Source organism: Apium graveolens, chromosome 3, assembly GCF_009905375.1.
Source record: "Apium graveolens cultivar Ventura chromosome 3, ASM990537v1, whole genome shotgun sequence".
Classification (NCBI taxonomy): domain Eukaryota; kingdom Viridiplantae; phylum Streptophyta; class Magnoliopsida; order Apiales; family Apiaceae; genus Apium; species Apium graveolens.
The window spans coordinates 285,859,144-285,886,702 of record NC_133649.1 but is presented as its reverse complement, the minus strand read 5'-3'; the positions used below and the strand labels follow the sequence as shown (position 1 = coordinate 285,886,702).

The following is a 27,559-nucleotide window of genomic DNA, read 5'->3' as shown; positions in this document are numbered from 1 at the left end:
GATGGCTATTCGGGCTACAATTAGATTTGCATTGCACCAGAAGATCAAGAGAAGACTACTTTCACTTGTCCATTCGGCACGTTTACTTTTCGTAGAGTTTCTTTTGGCTTATGTGGTGCACCTGCCACTTTTTAGAGATGCATGATGGCTATATTCTCTGATATGATTGTAAATAATATCGAAGTGTTCATGGACGACTTCTCCGTCTTTGGACATTCGTATGATGAATGCTTGAATAATCTTCGTTTGGTGTTCAAAAGGTGTGTGGAAACCAATCTAGTGCTCAATTGGGAAAAATATCACTTCATGGTGCAACAAGGCATCATTCTTGGGCATAAGGTCTCTAGTAAGGGTCTTGAGGTGGATAAAGCCAAGGTGGGAGTCATTGAAAATCTTCTGCCACCTATTTCTGTGAAAGGAATCCATAGTTTTCTTGGTCACGCGGGTTTTTATCGGCGTTTCATCAAGGACTTCTCTAAGATTTCTAAGCCGTTGTGACACTTGCTCGAGAAATATGTGCCTTTCAAATTTGATGATGAATGCTTGGCAGCATTTGAGACTCTCAAGAAGCGTTTAATCACTGCACCAGTTATTACGGCACCTGATTGGAGAGAACCTTTTGAGATGATGTGTGATGCAAGTGATTATGCTGTGGGAGCAGTTCTTGGGCAGCGAAAGTCTAATATCTTTCATGTGGTCTACTATGCTAGTAAGACACTAAATGGAGCTCAACTGGACTACACCACTACTGAGAAGGAGCTCTTGGTTATAGTTTTTGGTTTCGAGAAATTTCGATCTTATCTACTTGGGAAAAAGGTGACAATATTCACTGATCACGCTGCCATCCGCTATCTGGTCTCAAAGAAGGATTCGAAGCCTAGACTTATTCATTGGGTGCTCTTGCTACAGAAATTTGAGTTAGAGATCAAGGATCGAAAATGTACTGAAAATCAAGTAGCTGACCATCTCTCTAGATTGGAGAATCCCGATTCTACTTCACATGATAAGACAATGATCAACGAATCTTTTTGGATGAGCAGTTATTCAGAATTTAAGAGGAAGAGCCATGGTTTGCAGACATTGTGAACTATCTTGTTAGCAATATAATGCCTCCTAATATGAATGCGGCTCAAAAGAAGAAGTTTCTGCATGAGGTGAAGTGGTACATGTGGGATGAACCATATTTGTTTAGACAGGGAGCTGACCAGATCATCAGAAGATGTATCCCATTCTGCGAGACGGAAGGGATATTACGAGACTGTCATTCCACAGTTTATGGTGGACATTATGGTGGTGAAAAGACAGCAGCTCGTATTCTTCAAGCAGGTATTTTTTGGCCTACGTTGTTTAAGGATGCACATTAGTTTGTTTTAAGGTGTGATCGTTGCCAAAGAGTTGGGAATCTTACCAGAAAGGATGAGATGCCTTTGAATGTGATGCTTGAAGTTGAGGTCTTCGATGTTTAGGGAATCGATTTCATGGGACCATTTATCTCGTCCTGCAATAATCAGTACATCTTGCTGGCAGTCAATTATGTCTCGAAATGGGTAGAAGTCAAGGCGCTGCCAACTAATGATGTAAAGGTTGTAATATCCCATATTTTCAGATATTATTTTTATAATTATTTGGAATTATTTATGTGATTTTAGGTGAATTTTAGTGAATTATCTGATAAGTGGAATTGATGTTTGGGTGTTTAGATGTGATATTATTTGAGTATTTGAATTTTTATATGTCCAGAATAAAATATAGATAATTGTGTTATTTTTCTGGTAATTTTTGGACTGTTAGATGATTTTATATTGAGTTATGAATTATTAATTATTTTCTGAGTAATTACCAAAATTATTTTATAAAGCCGGGGATCGTCCAACTTCAACCGTTTTTACGTTTTTACAACCCGAAACTCTTCCGAAAACTCCTTCCTAACCTAATCTGGTAATTCCGGACATTTTCCGTGTTTTGACTTTTTCAATCTGGATTACGGTTTGACCCGTGTGCGGCCCGGCGCAAGATTTTCGATAAGATAGTTATTTAGGTAATCAACAAAATCCGTATTCTCGAGAGACGGAATATTTTTACATTATTTTCGTATATGGTGTTTTATAAAAAGCTCGGTGTTGATAATTATTCAATTCTGGTATTAAATTGTATTGTTTTACATTTACTTAGCGGCTAAGTAACCTATTTTTGTATCCGATATGATCCAATAGGATACTCGTTACGTGGTTAAGATGCATTTATATGAATCGATCCGTAATTTGGATACGTGTTTATTTGTGTTACTCGTTTTATCTCATTTTATGTGTGTGAATGTATTTTATACGTGTTCGAGTTTTTGGGTTAAATTAAGTATCGTTTTTGTTTTTCGAAAATTAACGAACCAGGACCCACCGGGACGTCAAACCCTACAAAATTCATGTTTTTATTTTTATAAAATCAATCGTATTTCAAATACCCAGTATTTCTACAATTTTGAAATATTCGCAATTTTTGGGGAATTTTGATACGAATTTTACATTTTACTGTTTTTAAAATTATTCCCCGTAATTATAATTTTGGGACTTAATTATTTTAATTATGGGAATAAAAACACCCTTAATTGATTTTAGGGGTATTTATTTTCCAAAAATATAAATAGCTGAATTGGTTTATTATTTTTATAATTATCAAAATTTTATCAAAATAGAAATCATAGTTGTGGGGGTGATAATTTGTTCTTCCTCTTCATCTTATGATTCTGAAAGATCTACTAATCCGTTTGTGATGCTCTGATAATCAAATCAAAGCTTGTGAAGAGCTCTTTCTATCCATATCAGAATCGTAATATGAGGTGAAGTGGTTATAAATATCGATTTTTAGTGTTCTTGGCTTAAAATCGTTCCTGGGTTTCTTTTGATTATTGATTGTTTTTGAAGTTAGAAACAGCTTTAGAATGATTCAGTGAATCGATTTATATATTTACCCGATTTGTTTGAGTTCGGAATCGTCAAAGTTGAGTTCTTGTTTCTTGGTTGTTTTATCTTGATTTTGTTTTAGTTATTGATGAATTGTTTGTAGGATTTGATCTTAGTAATCGATTGTAGGTTATACAGGTTTGATTTTAGTATAAAAATCTTTGAAATTGGTTAGAAAACGACTGAATTCGCATTGTCACCAGAAAACGTCGAACGTTCGCCGGCGTTAATGGAGATAATGGTCGAATTCTGATATTGGCGACTGGTTTGTGGTTGTTACTGATATAGTCGTGTTTCTGGGTTGTGAGCGACTAAAAATCGAGGAAAACGGTGATGTTGGGGCTTGATTCGGAGCTCATCGGAACAGGGGAGGGGCTGCCGGATTTTTTTTCCGGATTTTCGGCGGGTCGAACCTGTTCCTGACGGCCCGTTTCCTGACCCGTTAACCCAGATTCTGACCCGGTGAAAAACCCGGTTTTGATCCTATGTTGTTCAAACTAAATTCTGAAATGCTGTTTTTGCAATTTAACTCCCCAAGGTTTTGTGTTTTTGTAAATTCAAGCTTTCTGTTTTAAAAACTTTCAAAAGTTATATTTCTTTTATAAATTAATTTCAGAAATTATTTTAATTATTTTAAAATTCCAAAAATCATTATTTTTAATTCTGAAAATTTATTTTTAATTCAAAAATAAATCCAAATTATTTAGTTAATTAATTTTAGTTGATAATTAATTATTTAATTAGTCAATTAATTTAAATATTAATTGATTAATTAATTTAATTAGTTATTAATTAATTTTAGTTGATTATTTAATTAGATTTAATTATTTAAAATTGATTTAAAAATTCCGAAAAATAGTTTCGAGCTCTAAAATATTATTTTAAATTATTTTCCAGGCTCGATGATTCTTATAAAATTATTTTTGAATGTTCGAGCCTTATTATTTAATTATTAAATGAGTCGGAGACCCTTTTAATTCCGAAAAATGTTCAAAAATTCATAATAAATCAATCGACCGTCCGTTTAATACGAAACGAACGCCTCCAGACTCAGAAAAATATTCCGCTTTCAATAAAAATACTTTCGAGACCCAAATCCTTTTGTTTCGAAAGGTCGCTTATTTTACGAATGATTCTAAGTCGTTAATTCATCGATAAATCATATTTTTGACTTGATTTCAGTTTTAAACGTACCGAGTCGACCCTTTTGATGAACTGAGTCATATGTGATATGAATTAAGTGATACGTGAGTTATGTGTTTATGTGTTATGTGAATTATGTGTGTATATGGATCAAGAGTCTTGTGTTTGATTGTCTTATTTATGTGTGGGCTATCGTATGGGTAGACGATAGGCTTTTGACGTGTAGTTCGTCGAGTGATTATCATTTACATAATTAAAGCTATATCTTTTAATTATAGATGCGGATCTCTCAAGCTGATCGGGACAAGACGTTGGATAAAGAATAAGATGGAATGACATTGGATATCTGGCTTCTAGCAATCGCAGAAGCAGCATATCGGTGAAGTGTTAAAAAGAAGGACGGTGATGTTTTGAGACAGAATGTCAGAATAGATGTGTGTTTGCGAGTGTGACTAACTGCTAAAAACCCAAAGGCAAGTATCCCTATCATCACTTATTGTTCAAGTGATATTTATTTTAAATCTTTTGATGCAAGTATTGTGTTCCCTATTCTCAGTTTAGAATCGATAAATGTTTTACATATCGCTGAATTAAATAATTCTGTTATGCAAATACTCGTATGTTGTTCTATGTTAAGAATAGTCAAGTGATTTTACTTATCCAATTATCGGATTTATAAATGTTTTGGATTTTGAGAAAAGTGATTTGGTTGCGAATATTCCTACCCAAGAATTGGGGGAATAAAATTATTTCGGGTGTCAATTATTATGACCCCATTTCAATAAAAGGTTTTAAGATTGGATCATAATTGCGTAAGTGACCGGGACGGACGGTCCAGCGGAGGGCTATTTCTAAGTGCCATATGAAATATTATGACACCATTTTGCCACAGGCTAGTTATGCCTTTTTGTTTGAGTACTCGTGTTTTTGGGGTCACGTTTCTATGAATCATGACCTTGTGCTATCACACGGGCTGATCAGCATGTGATAGTACGTCCGTCGGAGGATGATCCTAATCTAAATTATCATATTATTTTTGATATTCATAGAATAAATGATTTATCAACTGTTTCTGTTTTGGAATAATGGTAAAGTGCGGTTTGATTCAGATTTTGATTTATGCTGATACTTACGTTGTTGCTAAATATCAAAGGTGGTATTAGTATAGATGAATGATGTTGACTTCAGTATGGAATGTTGTGAGCATCAAAGTTCGTATTAATATCTAATTTGATATGACAGCAAAATAAGTATTAATTTGAAGAGTTCGGTTTTGAATAAAGTTTATGATTCAATCCATAATCATTGTTTCATGTTATTGTGGTTTACGATATTTCCGTAAACACTGTTTCACGAGTTTTATTCTCGTCAAGATTCAAAGTATTGCTGAAGCATCTCGCTCAAAAATATCAAAATGGTTTTGAATACAATTAAGGAATCAATTATGGGGTTCCTCAACTAAAATTTTATGATTCAACAATTATAATTTTAAATGTTCTGCTCTAATACAGATGTCAGTTTTATATCAAAAGATCCTATATATGTCATAATGATCTTGCTGAGCATTTCTTCCGCTCATACTTGCCTGTTTTCAAATTGAACCTCCAGTGAAGATTAGCTTGCGCTGTTTAGCTGCGTAATTCAAGGAAGCAAAGAAGACGCTCTTGGAAAGTGGTTGATCCAGGGTTTGCGGGCTAGTGTAAGTTTTATTGTATAAAGTTATTTATATTATATTATATTATAGTTTTTATTTTATTTAGGCCTAGTATACTTCATTTCGAAGTTATACTAGTGGGTTTAATTTTGAGATTGAGATTTATTGAAAAGATTGTCAAAAGAAAGTGGAAAATTTAATTGTGGAATTTGGATATCTTGTTTCTAGAACTGTAACCTTAAAAGATCTTGGAAAATTTTGGGGTCATAAATGTTAAATATCTTCCGCTGGCATTTAATTATTGATTAAACAGGTTGATTTGGATTGAGGTTTCATAGTGACGACCAAATCCTCTGACCCCGGATTTGGGGGCGTTACAAAGGTAGTGTTGAGTTTTCTTCATAAGCAGATATTCACAAGGTTTGGAACGCCACGAGTTATCATAAGTGATGAAGGGTCACATTTCTGCAATCGTAAGTTCATTTCTATGATGCAACGCTACAACGTGAATCATCGCATCGCTACTGCTTATCATCCGCAAACTAATGGTCAAGCTGAAGTGTCTGATAGAGAGATCAAGTGCATTCTAGATAAAGTCATTTATCCGTCAAGGAAAGATTGGTCTTTGAAGCTCGATGAAGCTGTTTGGGCTTATAGAACAGCATACAAGACTCCACTTGGGATGTCACCGTTTCAGCTTGTCTATGGTAAAGGATGTCATTTACCTGCGGAGCTTGAGCATAAGGCTTATTGGGCATTAAAGAAGTTAAACCTTGATCTAGATGCAGCTGGGAAGAAGGGAATGCTTCAGTTAAATGAACTTGATGAATTTCGACTTCAAGCGTACGAAAATAACAAAATGTACAAGGAAAAAGTAAAAAGGTGGCACGACAGGAAGCTATCTCCTAAGTCATTCATGCCGGGACAACAAGTTCTTCTATTCAACTCTCGTCTCCGACTTTTTCCTGGAAAGTTGAAATCAAGGTGGTCTGGACCATTTATAGTCAAAACTGTGTTTCCACATGGAGCGTTGGAGATTTTTGAGAACGATCCGGGCCAAGTATTCAAAGTAAATGGTCAGAGATTGAAGCACTATTATGGGGATACGGCAAACCGGGAAGTGGTTAGTGCCGTTTTATTGTCAACTTGATTGCAGTACTCTACGTCAAGCTAATGACGTAAAATAAGCGCTTCTTGGGAGGCAACCCAAGATATGAGACCATAGGAACCCTTAGAATTTAGTACTCTATCCAAAAACCCAAAAAAATCAGAAAATATAGGGAAGCAATTTTTTTTTCCAGTGACCTTACAGGCGCCCGCCTGCTAGGACTAGGCAGCCGCGTGCTAGCAGGCGCCCGCCTGCTGGTTCCAGGAGACCGCCTGCGGACCTGAATATTGAAAAATCGGGTTTTTAGCCTATTAAAAAACACAAAAACATAAAACCACAGCACCACAAACCCCATTAACCACAATTTTCTTCCTACAAATTAGCCACAACCCCACTCCTAATCTAATTCTAACCTTAATCCTACCCTATATATAAACACACAACCTCCCCATATACCTCCCATATACTTTCAACTTACAAACTCTTTCCTACACACAAAACACAACTCTTAACCCCTTATTCTCAGTTTCAATGGCCCCAAAGAGATCTCGAACTGTAGAGAGCAGCAACACCATTCCGACCGCTGATTCTTTAAGGAGTACTGCTGCGAGGCCCCGATTGGTGGATAGGGCTGCTGAGGAGGAGTATGCTAAGCTTCTGACTAAGTCGATTCTGAAGGAGAGGGGGTTCTTGCCATCGGGGAGGGATGGTGAGTTGTTACCGATGATTGCGAAGAAGGGTTGGATTACTTTCTGCGAGTAAACTGAGGCTATACCGATGAGTGTTGTTCGCAAGTTCTATCCGAATACCAAGGCCGACAAGAATGGGTATTCTGTTGTTCGTGGGCTTACTGTTGATTATCATCCCGAGGCGATTTGCCGTGTTATTGGGCAGCGACAAAGGAAACCCCAGGAGGATAACTGGAATGAAAAGGCCCCCGAGGATTTTGACTCAGATTTGATTATTGCTACTCTCTGTCAGCCGGGCACGGTGTGGAAGTTTAAGAGGGGATCCAACGATTATCGTTCTTTCCCGGCTGTTGCGATGAAGAGGTACGCTCGTGCATGTAATGCCTTTATTTGTGCTAATATTTTGCCTTCTTCGCATGCACATGAGGTTACAGTTGAGAGAGCCAGGTTGTTGTGGGGGATTCTAAATGAGGAGTATTATGTGGACCTTGGTGAGTTTATCTACCCAGGGATTTTGAATTTTTTGAGGGGGAAATCACAGTACAATATCCCGTATGCCTCTATTATCACAAAGTTGTGCATGGCTGTTGGAGTCCACTAGCCTTCTTATGAGCAGCTGCAGATGCTGGCCGCTCCTATTGATTCATCGACGCTGAATGCGATGCAGGAGTGGATGGGTGGAGAGCCCGAGTTACATGGTTTGGGATATCACCTTCCAGGAGGACGTCCAGCAGCTGGTGCTACCATGGCTAGGCCCAGTCAGGCACAGGGGGGGCAGGTTCTTCCAGAGGCCAGGGATGAGATGGTTCGGGATTGGCTGATGTCCAGTACAAGAGGCTTTCCAGGAGGATGGATGCGATATATGAGTCGCAGAGTAGGTTTACACAGGAGCTCACCCTAGCACTTGGGACTGTTTTTAGAGGCCTTGGAGCTGACATCTTGTGGCCCATTTTTTGTGAGGATTCTGCTTATCCACCTCCTAACACTCCACCCTCTGAGGGTGATGATGATTATGATTCTTCTGAGTAGGTATACCCTGTGTTCCTTTCTATTGCCTTCACTGGGGACAGTGAAGATTTTAAGTTTGGGGGTGGTAGTTAAGGAATATATTTGTGTGTGTGTCATGTAATTGCATTTTCATGAAAGTTTAGTTCATATAGTTGCATATTTTGCCATATAGTTTTTTTATATAGTTTTTTTATATTTTATAGCTTTATTTATCATTTCATATAGCTCATGCATATACCATGATCCCTTTTGTGTTGCTTTATCGATTGATATGTGATATTGATGCAAGTGTAGTGATAGTGTTAGAGTGATGTTGAATCTTGTTAGGTTGGCATGCATGCTAAAAACACTTGTCATTTCACTAAGTTTTAGAGTATGCGTAAGGACTAGATTGTTGTCATGATTTGATGGTTTTTGAGGTTAATCTATTGCTTATGCTTAGAATGTATGATATACTCTTAATGATAAAAGGCATGAAAAGATAAAATTGGAGTAAAAATTGGAATTCATTGCTAGTTGTGGCTAGGAGTCAAATGGCTAGTAGCCGGCTCATATTGTATACGAGTAGTCTAGGATTGAGCAAGATGGAGCGAAACGCACTTGCTCAGAAATTTAAAAAAATATATAAAAAAGAAAAAAATATAAAAAGAAAAAAGAAAAAAAAGAGAAAAAAATATGGTTTAATGCATAATTGATCACGAGTGAGCTTTTTGGTATTCGAGTTATTAAGTACTTAGGGGACTTTGTGTCTAGTGACCTAAGGCTTTTATAATCTGGGATCCGCTAACCTAACGCTCGTAAAATGGATACCATTGCATAAGTCTTTTGTGGACCTCACTCATTGCACGATCAAATATGCATTTGTTATGTGTTGAATAAAAGCATGATTCCGTAATAAACTCCAATGATCTTGAAGTGTTATAGGTCATTTTGTGTCTAGAATATATTCTTCGTATAATCTTGTGATTGCCTTGAGGATAATTGAGTTATGGTAATTGATCTAGTTTCGAAGCATATCTGTTAAGCATTCGCACACACCACGTTATTAGTTGTATGTTAGCTTGCGTGATTTGATTGAACTTTAGTCACCTAATTGCATTTGTTGATATGTCATGTGTTGGTTGGTTTAGTCATCGCGATGGGGATCGCTGCATTTCACGTAGTTTGCATTCAAGTATGTTTCTATTCTGTTTTTGAGTTTGTGACGCTTGAGGACAATCATCGATTTAAGTTTGGGGGTGTGATAAGTGGCATGTTATACCACTTAGAGTGTTTCATAATGGCTTGAATTGATGTCTTGAAATCGAGAATTTTATGTATTTGATGCATTTTTCTAGTATTTATGCATTTCAGGGTATAATTTGCTTATTTAGGGAAAATTCATCAAAATAAGACTAGGGAAGTGCTTGGGATCAGTTGCGGGGAGTTGTGCGAAGAAATCAGTAAAATCAAAAGCAAAAATATTATTTTTTCCAGAAAGGTTGCAGGCGCCCTCCTGGAAGGAGCAGGCGACCGCCTGCCAGGAGCCGCCCGCGTGGAGATTGGAGGCGGCCGCCTGGGTGCGGGAATTTTAATTCTGGATTTTCTAATTCGAGTTCTATCGGGCTTCTGACAGCGCTGTTTCTTGTGGACTTTTATATAAACCTATTTGGGAGACGTTTTCACAACAAGCAAGGAACAAGTAACAAGGAGAGAAGATTAAGAAGACTGTTTTAGCACGCAATAACGAAGAAGAGGAAGCATACGTTTATCTTGTGATTCTTTTAATTCGTTGTAACAGTGGATGCTAGTTTTCTTTACTCTTTGAACCTTAATACTCTTGTGACGTACTCTGTTTTTATTAAGTAATTTTTATTAGTTTATATCGTTCTGTTAATATCATATTTTCATATGAACCCATGGTGACGATGAGTTCTATCATGGACTAATCGTGATCATAGGGTTATAGTGGATTTACTATGGATTTCTTTAGTTAATTGTTTAATATCTTGGTATGTGGTGATTGTATGATATCTAGCATAGGTTGTGCTTATTCGTCTTATGTGTGTCGCGAACATATAAGATAGCATGTTAATCTCTTGTGAAGCGACAGTGAATCGTTAGATTTAGAACTTGCCATGCTAGCATATGTTCATGTATTGTATGCATGATTAGTGGGTAACTCTAACCGTTTTACTTCCCCTGTGTAATCATAATGAATAACTTATGCTTAAATCGTTATGTTGTCAAATTCTGTAGACATATAGGGTCTCAACATAATTGATGCATATTCAACTTCTATCTTAATTGTGGATGCTTGGTAGAATGGTGTTCGTACAACGAAAGTTGGCGTTTATCAGTTTCGTGTTGTTCGATTAATATCATCACCATTACATGCTAAGGGTAATAACAATAACTATTGAATGAAGTATTAATGAAGTTATGATCTCATGTGTGTTTAATATTGATAATTTAAGTGTTTACTTCTCGTAGTTAATATTAGTTAATCAACCTTAATTGTTATTGTCTTGACATTGAAGAGTAATCATACATTGGTGAGTAAGTGTTAATTAAATATAATTAATCAGAGTCTCTGTGGGAGCGAACTAGAAATCATTCTATATTACTTGCGAACGCGTATACTTGCGTGATTTAATTAGTGCATGCTTTGTGCCCTAACAGGACACGTGACGCAGACTTTATCAATAGGCAGAGTTTTATTTTTAAGAGAAGGAATGTACCTCAGCTTACTTATAGGTGCATGTCTCAACCTGGTGTGCCAAACAACAAAGTCAGATTTCGATTGTTTTGTGGCAGAGTGAACAACAGCTGGTATAGGTTCATCTTTGAGATAATATAGGCCATTTTGTAGGACTCCAACAGCTCTCTTTGTCTTTGTCACCGCATCAGCAATAACACAACCCATCGGATAAAAGTTGACAATACAATTATTGTCTTGTGATAGCCTGTGAATAGGCAACAAATTGTGTTGGAATTGAGGCACATAGAGTACTATTTTCAATACAAGACCATTCTTCATGGTAATTTTGCCAATATGAGAAATGACAGTGCTGGCCCCTGTTGGCAATTTAATAATCAATTCGTGAGGAGCTTTCTGAACATTGTGCATAGTATCGAGACTGGATGTCATGTGATCACTGGCTCCAGAATCAATAATCCAAGTGTTGTTGTCAACTGTTGACAAGTGACAACTGACCATTCCAGAAAAGCAATGCTCGATTTCATCATCTGTCAATGAAGAGTTCACAGGGTTTGTAGCAGCATTTTGAGGTAGCATTTGCAGAAGTTGTAGCTGTTGAGCTGTCAGGGTCACATTAGTAGAAGAGCTCACTTGAGATGCATTATTAGCTTATTTTATGAATCTATGAGTTGTAGGCTGAGGCCTTGAAATCTGAGGTTTATATTTTCGATGCCACCTAGGGTAGCCTATGACAGTCCAGCACCTATCTCCACTGTGATTTTTCTGACCACAAGCATGACAAGGTGGCCCTTTATATTCAGGTTGTGACCTACTATGCATAGCAGTTGCATCTGGTGAAGCCGTAGTGAAAAGATCCTTTTAGGATTCTTCTTGTTGTAGAGCAGAAAAAGAAATCTCAACAGTAGGTAAATGATTTTGCATTAACAACTGTGATCTAAGAGCAACATACATATCATCTAGGCCATTTAAGAATTGAAATAGTCGAGCCTCAACTTTTTGCTTATTTATAGCATATATAAATGCAGTTATATCTGTGGCAACAGTAGTGACAACAGGTAATGCATTCATAGACTCAATCTCCTCCCAAAGGCTACTTAAGATTGTGAAATAGTCATTCAGTTTCATGTTATTTTATTTCAACGCAAATAGATCTTTATTAAGCTTGTATTTCCTAGAACCATTGCTTAAAAGAAACCGCTTTTCAAGCTGTGACCATCAGTATTTCCTAGAACCATTGCTTAAAAGAAACCGCTTTTCAAGCTGTGACCAGACTTCAGATGCAGAATTTATAAAGAGGATAAATTGCTTAATACCTTCAGATACATTGCTGTGAAGCTAGGAGATCACGAGGTCATTACACGTGTCCCATTGAGCAGCCTGTATTGCATCTGCTGGATCTCTGATTACAGTTCCATTCAAGAATGCAAGCTTTCGTTTTGCTTAGAGTTGAATTTCAAAGGAGCGCTTCCAAGATCTATAGTTTGAGGCACCTTGAAGTTTTGATACACTCACAGAGAGAGGCCCATCAGAGGGGTGTATAAATAGTGAATTTTGCATATCCGCAAGAGTAAATCTGGTACCATTCGCCATAATAAGCTAATAAAGGTGCCCACTTTCTCAGATCCGGAAAGAAAAACAGCAACAGAAAGGATGAATGACTGACAGATGACTGAAAAACACTAGCTTTTAGCTCGAAGAATCACCAAAAAGCATGTAAAAAGGCTCTGATACCATATAGATTGTTAGAGCAATATGCAGATTTAAAAGGTGAGCAAGTTAGAGATGTCAAAGATTAAACATTCATTCATAAAAGAGACAGTACATAATGCACCTTACATATAGGTGGGAACAGACAACTAGGGAATCAAAATAACAAACTATTAGACCAAAAGACAAACAAGTCCTCACACCAACTAATACATGACTAGCTAGGATCAGGGTACAAACGTCTATTTATTTCTAGTGGTCCTGTAGCAGAAACAGTAGGACACAGTAGGAAACAAACAACATGCAAGGTGATAAGGTGGCTTGTTTCCATTAAATATTAATAAAAGAGTAAATTGCAAAGTGATCGCTGAAATTTATCCATAATATTGGCCATATAGTTTTTATTCTCCGAGAGAGTCGTTGAAGACCACTTTTGGAGGAAAAATAGTGGCTTCTTTCTCAAAAAAGTGACTCTTAGGCACATTCTCGAACAATAAAAGCATTTCAAACTCCGATCAGCAAAATGCTAAAATGAATAAATTTAATCACAACTCTGTAATTTACTCGAGGGGTCGTCTTTGTCAACCATGATTGATCTGCTATAATCCAAGGGAATTAAAAAGTTGCTGGATGCGTGGGGTATGAGTGTTACTTGGACATACTATTACCGACCAGTACTTAAACTTCATCTCGTGAAGCCTTGGTAAACCATGCAACTACATTAATAAAGGTACCTAAGGATCATGCAACAGTGTTCAAATAATCTGTGGTTCAGAATATGAAGAGTGCAATACAAAAATATCATCTCTTATCTTATAGAAATCTCTACATTGATCCTCACCACACAATTCTCTCAATTGATTTCTAACCTCAAGATGCATATTCAGCATTAAAACATATAAAGTTTCTTTTTTCTTAAGGATTTTTTTATGATTATATCTCTTATATAAAGTTATACAAATAACACAAATTTAACTTTAAATGGAACTTAAGTATAATTAATTTGCATGACAGAGTTGATGTAAAATATAAGTGTATTAAGTTTAAACACTGAAAAATAAAAATAAAAAAGTAGGTATTCTCAGAGTTGCAGTAACAATGGCTTGTAAGGCAGCTTTGGTTTCTTCAAGCCTCCCAACTAATATCAGACTTCCATCTAGAAGCTCTTATTCTTTCCCTGCTCAATGCTCCTCCAAGGTAACTACTAGAAATATTGCAATAGACATCGGCTAAAAAACGATGTTTGAGTAAATTTCGACCGATTTCTTTGCGTGTGATGTTAAAGGTCTTGACTAGTCTGTATATTCATAGCTAGCATGCAGTTACTAATTTTGGTTGTCTAATGATGTTATTTATGTATGTAAGATTAGTGCAGCTGATCAGTGTTGTTCTGTTTCTTGCTATCTGTGTAGAGACTTGAAGTTGCTGAGTTTTCCGGGCTTCGATCCAGTGTTTCGGTCACATATTCGAAGAATGCTAGTGAAGGATCTTTCTTTGATGTGGTAGCTTCCCAACTTTCTCCTAAGGTTAGTGTTTTTTTGGCAATTATTAATAGATCACAAAACAATTTCTACTAGTATGTTAGTCTTTAATTTATGTGTAGTAATCTCTGTAAGCAATCGATCATCCGATAGCCTTGCAGTGACTTTTAGATTTGTTATGATCAATAGTTGTTTTTAAGATGGCCAGGCTTCTTGATCATGATAACAAGATTTATATAAAAATTTGGTCTTCAAAAAGATGATCATCGCAATATAAATGAAGCGATCAAGCTGAAAAGCATTAGCTAATCGTTGGTTTGATGATCGATCATATGATGAAGCCTATTTCCATACTTGTTAATCTGAATTAGTGATTAGGTTAAAGAAGTTGGTTGACAGATCAACTATTTTATACATTTAGCTTCATATCCCTGGCTCATATTTTTTTCCTACATCTGACATTAGACTTCAGGATCATCCCCTGTTAGAGGAGAAACAGTTGCCAAATTGAAGGTAGCAATCAATGGATTCGGACGCATTGGCAGGAATTTCCTTCGTTGCTGGCATGGACGCAAGGACTCTCCACTCGAAGTTATTGTTGTCAATGACAGTGGCGGTGTTAAGAATGTGAGTGTGCAATTCTTTATATTTGCTATCCTTGAGATCCCTTCAACTTAACTGCCTGTTCAAACTTAAAATGTTTTAACTGGTTCATTTACATTAAAAGTACAGGCATCACACTTGCTGAAGTACGATTCGATGCTGGGAACTTTCAAAGCAGATGTTAAAATTGTGGACAGTGAGACCATTAGTGTTGATGGAAAGAACATCAAGGTTGTCTCCAACAGAGATCCGCTCCAGCTTCCTTGGGCTGAGATGGGAATCGACATTGTTATCGAGGTATATTTGTTATTACCATACGATGTTTCTTAAATTCTAAAAGGCATCACGGTTGATTTTCTAATATGAAGTACCTAGAGTGTTCATCTTCTTCGAACTAATATTATAGAAATCTGAAATTTTACTTAAATTCAGGAAATAGTTTGATGTTTTTCCAAAACTGGACCTTTAACCTTATCTTATCACATGTATTGTCATTTGTCCAAAATAAGTTTAGCTGATGTAATAATTTATGACTTAAATCTCAAAGTTGTAATTAAATCTATATTAAAAAGACCACTCTAGTTATCCCGGACTCGAATGCACCATTATAGTTAAGAGTAATGACATTGCCGTTAGTCGAGTAGTTGATCTAACGTTAAACGTTTTGACTTTAACGGAACTTACAACTGAAACGATGTGATGTGTAACATTACGTGAAGTCCAACTAAGCAAATTTAATATATAATACAATATTCAGACATAAATTATATGACAAAACTTCTTTTCTTTTTCAATTTAAACAAAAAAAAAATTGGGTTAAATATCAAAGTGATCACTCAACCGAACGTCATATATCAGTTTAATCATCAAAGTTAACGGGGTATCATTTGAATTACTAAAATCACAATAAATATCATACATATACCTCAAAATATGTGTTCGAGAATTAAAATTTATTTTATGAAGTTTTATATATTTTTCTTAAATCCTATTACAACCAAATGAAAATGTATGATATCTAGTATATTCTATAATATAATAAGATTTTTTAAAATTTATCTATTATTTATTTTTAATTTTGTAGTCATTTGCTTTATTTAAATAAAAATAATTAGTAGATAAATTTTTAAAAATTTCAAAAAATCATCTAAAATACTATGAATTCATAACTTTTCGTTTGGTTATAATAAGATTTAAAAAAATGTTTAGAATTCCATAAAATAAATTTTAATTCTCGAGCACATATTTTGAGGTATCTTTTTGATATTTATTATTATTTTAATAATTCAAATGATACCCCGTTAAGTTTGATGATTAAACTGATATATGAGCTTTAGTTGAATGACCATTTTGATATTTAACCCAAAAAAAATTACACACAATACCCGGGATTGATTCGAAATCTGAGGTCGATGATGGGGGAGAAACAGGGGGCGGAGAGAGAGATACAAAGATGAAACAGAACCCAATTCACACTCAGTTCCATTGTAAACACACAGCCCCATTTCGAAACCCCCAAACCATTACTCACATACGTATATATCTTCGTGATGAATATTGAAACTTGAAAGTGAGGTTTGATGTGTAAATTTTCTTATGCAACTTCTTCATCATGTTTAAAGCTTCTAAGATTCTTTGTAGATATAATTGTTGATTTCTAAAATCTATAACCCCATTTTGTTCTTCAGTAGTTTTTGTTTTCTTTTTTAATTTATTGCTTGTGGTGCAATTTTTTATTTTTTTAAGATCAAAATATGTATTTTTCAATAATTTTTTTTTTAAATTTGGATGATCCTCAACTTATATGAATAATTAAGATTTTTATTTTAAAGTAAAATTAAGATTTTTATATAAACTAAAAAGAGAGAATGTAATTTAAAATTAAAAAAGACTTGGTTAATCTTAAAATAAAATTAAGTTTTGCGAATGTTAAAAGATGAAGATATAAATTTAAGAAACAAAAAAGTTTACATAAATATAAAATTTGAATTTATTAATTTATAAGAAGCTTGTTTAAATTCTTTAACATACAGTAGTTTAGCAAAATTCGGTGACCAAATTATGTATTTCGAAAAAATATCAGTAAATTTACTTGATAAAAAAATGTATAGTAATATTTTTAAAAAAAATAACAAAGAAAGAATTTGATTTTTAAAAAGATTTTTTTTAAAAAAAGAAAGAATTTGATTTTAAAAATATTAAACATTGTTATGTATAGTTGGACTATTTGCAACCTTCCATGTAATACATGTTTTTCCCGTTGGTAATTAGGTTCTAGTCAACACATTTTCCGTCAAGTCAACAATCAAAATTAAAGGAGCTATCATTACTCTCAACTAGGGAGATATATTGGAGTTCTATATTGGAGTTCCCGATAAGTATAGTGGTCTTTTTGATATATGATCCTGAGTTTAGTTGAGATTTAAGCCAATAATTTATTTATTTAAATTTAGGGAACGGGTGTGTTTGTTGATGGCCCTGGTGCCGGGAAGCACATTCAAGCAGGAGCAAAGAAAGTTATAATCACTGCACCAGCAAAAGGAGCTGACATTCCAACCTACGTTGTTGGAGTGAATGAGAAAGATTATGGCAACGATGTTGCTAACATCATAAGGTTAGCATAACACAAAGCATTTATATCAGATCATCTTGCAGGATTAACCCTAATACAAATTATATCTGATCTTGTGATTGCAGCAATGCTTCTTGCACTACCAATTGTTTAGCTCCTTTTGTGAAGATCTTAGATGAGGAATTTGGTGAGAATACATTTTATTCACAATTTAAACAAATTATTCTAGTTTATCAAGATTAGTTTAGTATACCTAATACAAGCATAAAGTTTTCAAGGTCTGAAACAATGTTAACTTGTAAGTAAACCGATCCATTGATATGCAGGTATCGTCAAGGGAACCATGACAACAACTCACTCTTACACAGGAGACCAGGTACTAACCAACAACAGCAAAACATGAAAATTCAATGACTTGGGCAAATGACAGAACATTAGTCTATTTACAACAATCACAAGCCTTGTCCCGTATCATAATTATGTCTTACAAAATGTTATATTTGAAATGTTATTCTAGATATAACATGCAGACATAATTGATTACAGAGGCTTTTAGATGCTTCACATCGGGACTTGAGGAGAGCCAGAGCTGCAGCTTTGAACATAGTCCCGACAAGTACTGGTGCAGCCAAGGCTGTATCTTTAGTGCTCCCCCAACTAAAGGGCAAGCTGAATGGCATTGCACTCCGAGTGCCCACGCCTAATGTATCCGTTGTTGACCTTGTTATAAATGTTGCAAAGAAAGGACTTACTGCTGAAGACGTCAATGCTGCCTTCAGAAAGGCTGCTGAAGGACCATTGAAGGGAATTCTGGAGGTCTGTGATTTACCTCTAGTATCGGTGGATTTCAGGTGCTCTGATGTTTCATGCACCATCGATTCATCATTGACAATGGTCATGGGAGATGACATGGTCAAGGTTGTAGCCTGGTACGATAACGAATGGGGATACAGGTATGTGAAGTTAAAAAAATAAAATTGTATTTCCTATCTTAGTTCATTGACGTGATCGTAGTATCTCATTTGAGTGATATCGTGGTTTTGCAGCCAAAGAGTTGTAGATCTAGCAGATTTGGTAGCAAGCAAATGGCCAGGTGCAGCAGTGCCTGGAAGTGGTGACCCGTTAGAAGATTTTTGCGAGACAAACCCTGCTGATGAGGAATGCAAAGTTTACGAATAATTTACCTGGTTCCACCTTTATTTTTTCAAATTAAGTTGTCTAGGTGATTGTTAAGCTCAAGTCATTCGATGTGTTAGTGTCACTAGTATGGAATAATATATGGAACAGAAAATTGGATGATTTATTGTTGATGAGAATACTATGGGATTTGGAAACAATTCATAAAACTCCATTGAGTTGCCAAAACAGAACATTTTTGTTTCTCATTAGTTGAAGTCCTTTAACCCCCTTGCTAGTTTATTGTTTCATTGTCCAGGCTAAAGGCTGCTGAAATATTACATCCTCCTAGTCTCACTGGAAGGTATCGAAAATATGTTGGTTTTTGCATTACAGATTTGTGCATAACTAGGGAGGGTTAATTTGAAATGAACTGGTGATGACTGAATTATGATCTGTGGGGAACATCAAGATACGGATGTTTTCAAAGATGCCTATTGCAAAAAATATAAAAGCTTTGTTTTAATTATTACTTTTGACCTAATACAGAGGCTGCAACCTTTTTTAGAACTGTTTTTTTGCTATGACTTCTACTGCTGTTTTTTCTCTCCTTGATTAGTGGCAAAGTTTTGTTATGCTTAGCAGCTGTAAGAGCTCGAGTGCTGTAACAGCATAAAAGTAACCACATAAGCAACTTTCGTAGCAGCACTAAACACTCGAAAACTTATGAGCAGCTGAAGCGCTCTACAATGGCTCATTTTTCTCCTCTTTTCCTCCTTGCCATATTTATTAGTACATTGTGTTATGTTTCTGGTATTGGGATAAACTACGGTACTCTCGGAAACAACCTCCCTTCTCCAAAAAGAGTAGCTCAGCTACTTCAATCGACTCTCATCGACAAAGTTAAGATCTACGATACTAACTCACAGATCCTTGAGGCCTTCTCCAACACCGGCATTGATCTCATTGTGGCCGTGGAAAATAACCTCATAAAAAACATAAGCTCTGACATATCCGTGGCTGATGAATGGTTTTCATCCCGAGTCATGCCTTTCATTCCAGCCACTTCTGTCACCGCCATTGCCGTGGGCAACGAGTACTTATCCACTGCAGATAATGATGATGATAATGAATTGGATCCCAAGGCACTGATCCAAGCCATGCAGAACATCCATGCAGTTCTATTAGCACGTGGTTTGGACCGTAAAATCAAGGTAACAACTCCTCATTCCATGGCTACTCTTGCCTCTTCCTTCCCTCCATCATCTTCCACTTTTGCAACCACTCTCATGCCCATCATGACTTCTGTAGTAGCATTTTTAGCCGATACAGGCGCACCTTTTATGATAAATGCATACCCTTATTTCGCGTATCGGGACAATCCTAATACAGTCAATCTAGAATATGCTCTACTAGGCAATGCTACTGGTGTGCATGATCCTAGGGGTTACATTTACACCAACATGTTGGATGCACAAATTGATGCAGTACATTCAGCTATCAATGCATTAGGATTTAGCAACAGGTCCATCGACATTATCGTCTCGGAATCAGGCTGGCCATCTAAAGGTGAGCCTAGTGAGACAGCAGCAACTCCAGAAAATGCAAGGACCTATAATACAAGATTAATCGAACGCGGTCAGTCGAATAAAGGTACCCCCATGAGGCCTAAAAATAATGTACAAATATTTGTGTTTTCATTGTTCAATGAGAACAAAAAAACAGGGGTAGCGAGTGAAAGAAACTTTGGGATTTTCAATGGTGATGGATCTAAAGTTTATGATGTAGATTTAAGCTGTGAATTCTGCAGTAATGGTGATAAATTTGGGTTTGGAGAGAAAGTGTTATCAGGTGTTGTGAGAGGCCCATCAGTTTGGTGTGTAGCAAAGCCCCATGCAGATGAGAAGGTGATTCAAAATGTGTTGGACTTCTGTTGTGGGCCTGGTGGTGTGGACTGTAGGGAGATTTATGAGAATGGTAGGTGCTTTGAGCCCAATAAGATTCATGCACATGCTTCACATGCAATGAATAGTTACTACCAAATGCATGGGAGGAACTACTGGAACTGTGATTTTAAAGGCACCGGACTTGTTACCTTCAGTGATCCAAGTAAGAATCTCATCATTTTATCATCATTTCTATTTCCATTACAATTTACACACACAGAGGTAGCAAAAACACAGAGGTAGCATACGTAAGGGGTTAACTTAGGTCGAAGTCCGAGCTAAACCGGAAGTTTTATTAATTTTTTTTATAAAGTCACAGTAAAAATCAGTAAAATTTTCCGTTTAAGTCTCCAAAAATTAGTAATAATTCATTTTAGCACCGGCTGATTATCCTAGTGAGTGTTTTGTTATTTTAACATGTGGTTCATTGGTGATGATCAGGTTATGGAACATGCCGGTACTCGCAACAGTAAGCTATGGGAATTGATAATGGAGACAGTTTACAGTTATGTAAGATAGTAGGACAGTTCTTGTGCACTAAGATTCTCTGCTATATATGTAGATGCAGTTCTGCAGTATCATCATGCACCATGTATAGACTGTAGTAGGTCTGCAAATTTTAAAGAAAAACAAAGAATGATCACGGATTTGTAAGTTGCTTATTAATTTGAACATGTTGTAGCCATAGCCTCGTAGAGGTGGCCTACCCTATAACTCTGCAGATTCTTGAATGATGAATCAATGTTAAATTTAACAGAAAATCCTACCTTTATTTTTCTTTACGGGGTAAAGATGAGAGAGCATGCATGCTCGAGGCACAATGTACATGCTCTAAAGTCTCTTCACTCAAATGCTTTTGTGACTTTGTTTGTCCCTCTGGTTTTTTTTCTCTTTCACAAAGGGCGAAAGGTACTGAGCCCTTTTGTTAGGGCGACCTGAGATCATCTCCCACCAAGCATTTTTCAAATCGCCCCATTATTAAAAATATGGGTTAAATCTGGGAGTGTTCACTAAAATGAAGTGCTATTATAAATGGGATATTTTCCATGTTACTACCCTATAATTGGCTTTTTTTCGTTATTATAATCAATTCATTGACTTTTACATATGATATTCCGTAAATTTGGTTTTTCGCTCGGAATATCTCTGTCTTAAATAAAATATAATAGAATTGATTTCAGACCGGAAAATAAATTATATATTTAAATTTTTGCAAAAAAACTACATGAAATGAACCTTTGAATTATTAAATCGGAATTAAAATGAGTGAGATATATTTAAACTTCATACCAAACTCTGACCATTAATATTTAACTCATATTGACTCCATTTTACATGATTTAAAAATCAATTTTATGTAATTTTTCACACAGATTTCAAATATATAATTTGTTTTACACTCGAAAATTAATTTTATTATATTTTATTTACCACGGGTATACCAATTGAAAAACCAAATGTACATGATTATCACGGATAAAGTTCAATAAATTGATGATACTAGTGAAAAAAATTACCATTAAAAATATCACTTATAAAATTAGTCATAGAACTTAAAGGGGTATTGTTGTCATAACACATCCGGCTGACAGTTGGCACCGGTTCTTGGAGTTGTTCCGACGAATCAAACATTGAAAGCCACTAAATTAATTATCGGCTGATTTTTTGAAATCTAATATCCAGATTTTAGGTTTACCAATAATTACAACTTTCTAAAAATGAAGAAAAAAGAAATGCAAGAATGATTGAATATTTTTATCAATTTAAACTAAAGTACTCGTTCCTATCTTTTGATTTGTTATCAAAAGGATTGGACACGAATATTAAGAAATATATATAAAATAGTGAAAAAGAGAAAGAAAAGTGAGTGAAGTGACGAGACACATTGATTTTTTAATGTATAAAAGAGAGATAGTGAGGTAAAAGTAGTGTGAAAAGGAAGAAAAAATGGGGAAATAAGGGGATCTATTAATTATTTTTAATAAATTTTAAAATATAAAGAAATAAATGAGATATAAAAAAAGAAAGTTTAAAAAAATGAAAAAGATATGGAGAGTAAACATTTTGAAAAAGTTGCAGGAATGCCACAAGGCACGAGCCTACTGACTAGGGCAACTCGTCAGAAATAGCCCTGCACATTTTTGCATGCGGAATTACATTAGTAAAGTCATGGCCCATGGGCCAGTTGTTTAATCAAAGATGGGCTTACAACATTTTTTTTATGAGAAAAGCATTTTAAAAGCTCCTATATAGTAGCATTACAGTTCCATAAAATATATTTGTTTTAAAAATTCTTCTAAATAAAAATTAAATATTTAAATTTAAAAAACAAAATTTTAAAATAAGTTATAAAATTATACCTTATAAACACCTTTTTATTATAATGTGTGCTAAGCAGTAAAAAAAGTTGTACAAAAATGAGTGATACCAAGGGAGTATAATAACCGAAATTGGTTATAATCTGGTCAACGGTTATTCCTAATTTTGGTTATTAAAAAAATAAATAAATAGTGTTATATTTCCGCTAAACTACTAAATTGTTAAATTACTAGATATAGTCTACTTATTATACTAAACTACGACCACAACGTATCCTATTATTAAAAAAAATAGTGTTATATATCCGATAAACTACTAAATTGTTAAATCATTGGACAGAGTCTACTTATTATACTAAATTTATACTATTATTTTTATTATAAATTTATAAATCTCATATATTTACAAAAATATTTTAAAAATTAGAATATGACGGGATAAATAAATTTTTAAATATTAACAGGAACCCGAATTGCACGGGATTTAACCTAGTTATATTAATATTAGTAACGACTACAATTTGACTGTTATTATAAAATCCAAAACTGAATACATACTCTAAATAACAACCCATCATATTTCAGTCCGAAAAAGATAGCGATTTGATATATATTAGTTATTGACTTGTATATATAAAGATTTCAAATATTCTTATTACTATCAACAGGATGTTACAGTTACCCTTATTAGGGAGCACATGGGTTAGGTTGGCCAAGTTAACCGATTTAAGCCATTTTAGTAACCTAACCAATTATATCGATTCAAATTTTTTAACCGAATCTATGAAAAAATAAATTCGCAATCGAATCATATTTATCATACATCGGTTTGGTTCGGTTTGATTTAGGTCGAACGGGTTGTTAATATTATCTCCATCCCGCAATCCTATTCTCTTTTCAATTTTTTACGCTTATTAAGAAGATATTAATTCAAAGATCCATTTTTACTTTTCTTTTTTGAATAAATCCTACTTGCATTAAATAGAATTATAGATAAGTACATCAATAAGGAAATCAGGAGTGACATTTATCCTCTCCGGTAAGCCTAACTTAAAATGAGACGCCCTTGCCAACGAATTAGCGACTACGTTCGCAGACATATGCACAATCCGCACTAGCACATTTTCAAAGTGCAGTTAAACCTCGATTAAATAATATCTGATAAAGTAATAACATCGCTTAAGTAATAAATTTTGTCGGTTCCAACTTAGGTCAAGGTTGTAAAGTAATATTCTCGTTTAAAGTATTAGATAATAATAAAACAAAAAATTATTAAGGGCCCAAGCAATATGTAAAGTAAACATATATATATATGGGGGCTGTTCAAAAAGAAACCGCCTTAAAATAAAAACTAGAAATTAAGTCCCAGTCTGCCTCAATTCAGTACCATCCACCCACCTCACTTCCAATTCCTTGTACCCAACCCCCGACTCTTCCCCCCAAAACTCCACACTTCAACTTACCTCATTATCTAACCCACCACCGCCATCACCTCTACCACCACTATCACCACTTCGTTACCACCGTCATCGATGTTCGTTCCTCTCCATTTACCCAGATATTCCTTCCTTCATATTCTCTAAACTTTTCTTTTTTTTATGAGCTTTTTCTTTTTCCCACCTCTACACATGGTAATCATACTTAAGGTTAGTGATTTTTATTTGATATTATGGCTGTTACGGTCATGGTGATGACGGTGAGATAGGTGAAGGTGTTATAATGATTGACTTTAATATGTAATAACTCTGTATCAATTTTTAGTGATTTTTATAATATAAAATTATGATTTTTATAGCACATATTAGTGATTTCTGTAAGATAAATTAGTGATTTTAGCGTTTACCCGATATTTCAGTAATTTAGTTAATATAAAATAGTGATTTCAGTTTAATCTCAGAAGAGTTGGTGAATAATTTGCGTAAATCGCGATTAATGATAAACTTTTAATGATTTTGTGTTTAATTATGATGAATCGGTGACAACGTACTGGATTAGTAGCTGATTAGTTTTATGTGTATATGTTGTATGTATTATGTCACGACTATTAATAAAGGAGAGTACTGGGCTAAAAAAAGGGAGGACGCTGGGTGTAGAAATTTCTGAATTAATAGTTGTAACGCCCTCCAAACCCGGGTCAGAAGTTTGGGGCCCACAACACACACATACCATATTTAAACCTGTTTATGAATATAATAATATATATAAAATGACCCTACTTTCCATAATCCACGGATCGACGCAGTTTAAAATATGTCAACAAGCCACAATCTTATTTATTACACAAACGTACCAAATCCCAGTTTATTTATCTTATAACTGAAGTTTAAACTTTATTACAAACTATCAACACAACTAAGCCAAACATCATCTGCTAGTCTATTCCATTTCAACCTGGATACCTAGCTCGCACACTTGTCTGGGGATCCTTGCTATCACCAGTTTTCTTTTTCACTGGAAAAGAATATAAACAGATTTGCAAGAGTGAGCTAACTAGCTCAGCAAGTCACAATGACAGTAACTGAGATTAACAATGATCAATTGAAATGATATAAGTAATCAAGTTTGCTAATAGACAATGATTAGAATTGGATATTCATTTTCATTTAAAAAAACCAAGGTTAAGCTGCTGATCAGTCACACACTAGCCCCGAGCAAGGCTCCCAGCTTTGCTCTATATACTGGATCCAAGGCACACATTGGTCTATTATGACCAAGAATCTGATCCATATTTAAAAACAATCCAATTCTAAAATCACAATATGATAATCAATGTAAGTCAATAGTTGAATCATAAATAATATTTATTTTAAAGCATAGGAGGATCTGTAATTCCATGAAATAACAAGGAAATCGGAAAGGTTTGGTTTCAGCCAAGGAAAGAATCAGAAAGCAGAAGACCCAAGGGTTAAGAGTTACAAGAATTGGTCTTCTGTTACGCAAGATTTAAGGGTTGGTATGTTAAACAATCTCGTATCAAAAATCAGTATGCGGTAGATATGTATTTGTGGAGTAGTATCGTATATGTATGGTTTGTATCTGAGGATTCAACAATCAACGGTTTATGAAGAATCAGGCTTATGGCTCAAGATCAATAAGAATCAGGGTTTGGGTTAAGTACTTCAAAGTACTTGCAATATAGAATAAGAACGGTTTGGAATAGTTGTAACATAATGAAGAGTGTTCACTATACTTGTAATATCATCAAGAAGAATAAGAACACTTGCCTTATCAGTTCGCTTTCACTTTACTAGCACTTGTCAAGTGGTTCCCACTCACTGACTACCTGCTTTCCTTTTCTACGTCTCGCTTCCTCTATTAAACATCACATGTACTTATCAATACTACTTCTCATCACATTCTATTCGTTACAAGCTTCTAACTATCCTTCGTTTTACCCAAATCTGACGTACGGATTGAAAGTTATGAACAAAACAGTCAAACAATACACGTACAATCATATTACACATCAATCAAATCACATATAACATGTAGCACGTAAGATATTCAATTAAAATAATTATTCAAATTCGGGGTTAAAATGATTTTCCATATATTTATTACGAATTTTTAAACATTTTTCGAAATTAAAACGGGTCTCCGAATCATTTTATAATTAAATAACAAGGTTTGAATACCTGAATTGGACCTTAAAATAATTTTATATTAATTATCGAGCCTTGAAAATAATTTTAAATAATATTTTAAAGCTCGAAACTATTTTTCATAATTTTTAAATCAATAATAAATAATTAAATCTAATTATTAAATCAATTAAAATTAATTAATAACTAAATTAATTAATTAATCAATTAATATTTAAATTAATTGACTAATTAAATAATTAATTATCAACTAGAATTAATTAATTAATTAAGATTTATTTTTAAATTAAAAATAATTTTCAGAAATTAAATAGGAATTTTAGAAATTAAAAATGATTTTTTTATAAATAAAACAGAATTTTAAAATAATATTTTAAATAAAACAATTCATAAACAAAATTCAGATTTTGCAATTGGGTTGGAGGGGATCAAAATCGAGTTTTGATTATCAAAGGAACGGGTCGGTACCTGGGTCGGTGCATGAAAAACACCGCCCGACCCGCCGGCCATTTGCAGAATCCGGCTACCGCCGGAGCTCCGTTCTCACCCGAAACGGCTCCGATTGAACATGCTTTTAGTCCAGAATTGTTCGGTACGATGCCATCAATTCAATAACAACAACAATTGCCAGAAATGATCGGTGTAACACCTATTCCGACGAGAATCGAACGGAACCGGCGGCAACACCGACCAACTCCGACATCGGCCAAAACTTCGTCCAAATAACATGGTTTATACATTAAATGATTGTAAATCAACTGATAAACATGGTCGTAAGCAACAAAACATTAACCAATCAATATTATTGAAATTCCCAATTTCAATTGAAATTATTCATAAATATAAACCCCAACTTCAAGTGTTTAGAATCAAACATCAATTTATATACGTTATTGAACTCGATTTTTGACATATAATATACCAAATTGACCAGAAAAATATTATCTATACGAC

At 34.8% G+C, this 27,559-nt stretch overlaps 2 protein-coding genes across 2 annotated transcripts; both read left to right on the top strand.

The window, feature by feature from the left end:
* Positions 1-13,935: 13,935 nt before the first annotated feature.
* Positions 13,936-19,037, top strand: LOC141713495 (glyceraldehyde-3-phosphate dehydrogenase B, chloroplastic). The gene is made up of 9 exons (XM_074516931.1): positions 13,936-14,164; positions 14,380-14,493; positions 14,914-15,075; positions 15,181-15,348; positions 17,505-17,665; positions 17,749-17,810; positions 17,950-17,999; positions 18,170-18,576; positions 18,670-19,037. Exons 1-9 carry the CDS (start codon positions 14,066-14,068, stop codon positions 18,800-18,802), a joined length of 1,356 nt encoding a protein of 451 aa, XP_074373032.1. The 5' UTR covers positions 13,936-14,065; the 3' UTR covers positions 18,803-19,037.
* A 143-nt stretch (positions 19,038-19,180) lies between these two features.
* LOC141713494 (glucan endo-1,3-beta-glucosidase 12-like) lies at positions 19,181-21,440 on the top strand. Its single transcript, XM_074516929.1, has 2 exons — positions 19,181-20,848; positions 21,127-21,440. Exons 1-2 carry the CDS (start codon positions 19,489-19,491, stop codon positions 21,156-21,158), a joined length of 1,392 nt encoding a protein of 463 aa, XP_074373030.1. The 5' UTR covers positions 19,181-19,488; the 3' UTR covers positions 21,159-21,440.
* The last annotated feature ends 6,119 nt before the right edge of the window (positions 21,441-27,559 follow it).

What these genes read in the sequence shown, in the direction of transcription:
- LOC141713495 (XM_074516931.1), top strand. Translation starts at nt 14,066, where the DNA reads ATGGCTTGTAAGGCAGCTTTGGTTTCTTCAAGCCTCCCAACTAATATC. An exon ending in GATGTTGCTAACATCATAAG is followed by an intron (nt 17,666 to 17,748) that starts GTTAGCATAACA and finishes TTGTGATTGCAG; the next exon opens with CAATGCTTCTTGCACTACCA. An exon ending in GATCTTAGATGAGGAATTTG is followed by an intron (nt 17,811 to 17,949) that starts GTGAGAATACAT and finishes ATTGATATGCAG; the next exon opens with GTATCGTCAAGGGAACCATG.
- LOC141713494 (XM_074516929.1), top strand. Translation starts at nt 19,489, where the DNA reads ATGGCTCATTTTTCTCCTCTTTTCCTCCTTGCCATATTTATTAGTACA. An exon ending in TGTTACCTTCAGTGATCCAA is followed by an intron (nt 20,849 to 21,126) that starts GTAAGAATCTCA and finishes GGTGATGATCAG; the next exon opens with GTTATGGAACATGCCGGTAC.